This window comes from Palaemon carinicauda, chromosome 26, assembly GCF_036898095.1.
Source record: "Palaemon carinicauda isolate YSFRI2023 chromosome 26, ASM3689809v2, whole genome shotgun sequence".
NCBI lineage: Eukaryota > Metazoa > Arthropoda > Malacostraca > Decapoda > Palaemonidae > Palaemon > Palaemon carinicauda.
In genome coordinates, this window is record NC_090750.1 from 77214177 (window position 1) to 77215941 (window position 1765).

The following is a 1765-nucleotide window of genomic DNA, read 5'->3' on the forward strand; positions in this document are numbered from 1 at the left end:
TCTAGGTCAAAAAGGTCTAGGTCTAGGTCTAGGTCAAAAAGGTCTAGGTCTAGGTCTAGGTCAAGGTCAAGGTCAAAGTCAAAGTCATCATTTAGATCTAAATTCAAAACATCACCTAGACACCAACACAGTGAAAAATCTACTTTGATCAAATATCCTGTTAAAAGTAGATGGGATAACCCTATAAAGGTGAATACTCCTCCTAAAGTCCCAATGAATATAATTGGGGAGCACAGTAATAAACTCTTGAAGGATTCATTTTCTCAGTATTCAAAGGGAATCTACCCCAGAGGTTCCACTTTAGACATAAAATTTAGTGAAAAACCCGAAGGAATTGGTAGAACTCTCAATGAAATGGAAAGTTACGTTGAACTAGCAAAGCAAAAGAAACTTGCTGAAATGAAGAAAAGGAACAAAGAATTTTTAAAACAGCATTGTGATTAGAAGTGTCACATTTGTGTTAGCTGTTGTGGTTTCAGTTTCAAATCACTACAGTATAGGGATAATTTTACTGTTTTTCTTTTGATAGGTTCCTATCTTACTGTGGAATGTATGATTTATGTAAATGTTTGTTTATTCTATACATATTTGCATCATTGTAATTACTGTATATTTATTACATTTACTTTAACTGCTGCTTTATGTATAACATTTAAATTTTGGTGTTTTTGAAAATTTATCTGTATTATGTAGTGCATTATAGAATCTAAATAAATATTCATAACTGTTGCTCATATTACTTAAATCCTTTCATGTAGAACATTTTATGAACTTTAACATACAGTAATTATATAGTTTTCCGCAATTATTGCTTCACTAATCAATATCAAGCAGAAATAACAAAAATCCTACAGCTTGGTAGTGCTGTCAATGCCCCTTTTGCAATGCACTAGGAGGCACAACCTAAGGGTTTTAGTAGCACCCTTTTTGTAGTTTCACATATCTTTCAGCCCTCTACTTCACCTTCATTCTTTCTTCCTTACTTCTAACTTCTTGGTGCAACAATGTGGTTTTCCACCCAGTTGTATATCAGTACTGAATAACTTATATAGCCCTGGTCCTTAACCCTTTTACCCCCAAAGGACGTACTGGTACGTTTCACAAAAGCCATCCCTTTACCCCCATGGATGTACCGGTACGTCCTTGCAAAAAAATGATATAAAATTTTTTTTTTCATATTTTTGATAATTTTTTGAGAAAATTCAGGCATTTTCCAAGAGAATGAGACCAACCTGACCTCTCTATGACAAAAATTAAGGCTGTTAGAGCAATTTTAAAAAAATATACTGCAAAATGTGCTGGGAAAAAAATAACCCCCTGGGGGTTAAGGGTTGGAAATTTCCAAATAGCCTGGGGGTAAAAGGGTTAACCTGATAACCCAAAATCTGTATGTGTATCCATTTCAGTGCACTGTTGGCATTGGCATTATACTCAAAGGTCTTTGCAGCATCCTTTTGGCTCAAGCTGTGCTTATATTTTTAGTTTTATTATGAATTTCCCATTGAGGGAGTTGAAACCATAACAACGGGTGTCACGTCGTCTAGTCCCCTCCACAACAGGAGATGAGGAAAGCCAAAATCTCAACAGTTGTAACTTCCTTCATACTGCAACTGTTGAGGATTTTTTATTGTACATGGGCACTGAATGGCCTTCCAGGCCCCAGTGCTGTGTCATGCCACAAACCCTACTTTATAAAAGCAACCATTAGATATATAGATAAAAATATTTTCATATATTTGTGAACTTGAGTGTAGTACTGCACTTA

The 1765-nt window shown here is 35.2% G+C and overlaps 1 protein-coding gene across 2 annotated transcripts in view; it reads left to right on the forward strand.

Moving 5' to 3' along the window:
* Window positions 1-729, forward strand: part of LOC137619602 (tetratricopeptide repeat protein 14-like) — a 78109-nt gene extending 77380 nt beyond the window's left edge. For both annotated transcript variants that reach the window (XM_068349784.1, XM_068349785.1), the window contains one exon: window positions 1-729. This exon is cut by the window's left edge and continues 472 nt beyond it. In XM_068349784.1, the coding sequence (XP_068205885.1) occupies window positions 1-444 (444 nt within the window). In that variant the 3' untranslated portion in view covers window positions 445-729.
* Window positions 730-1765: the final 1036 nt, after the last annotated feature.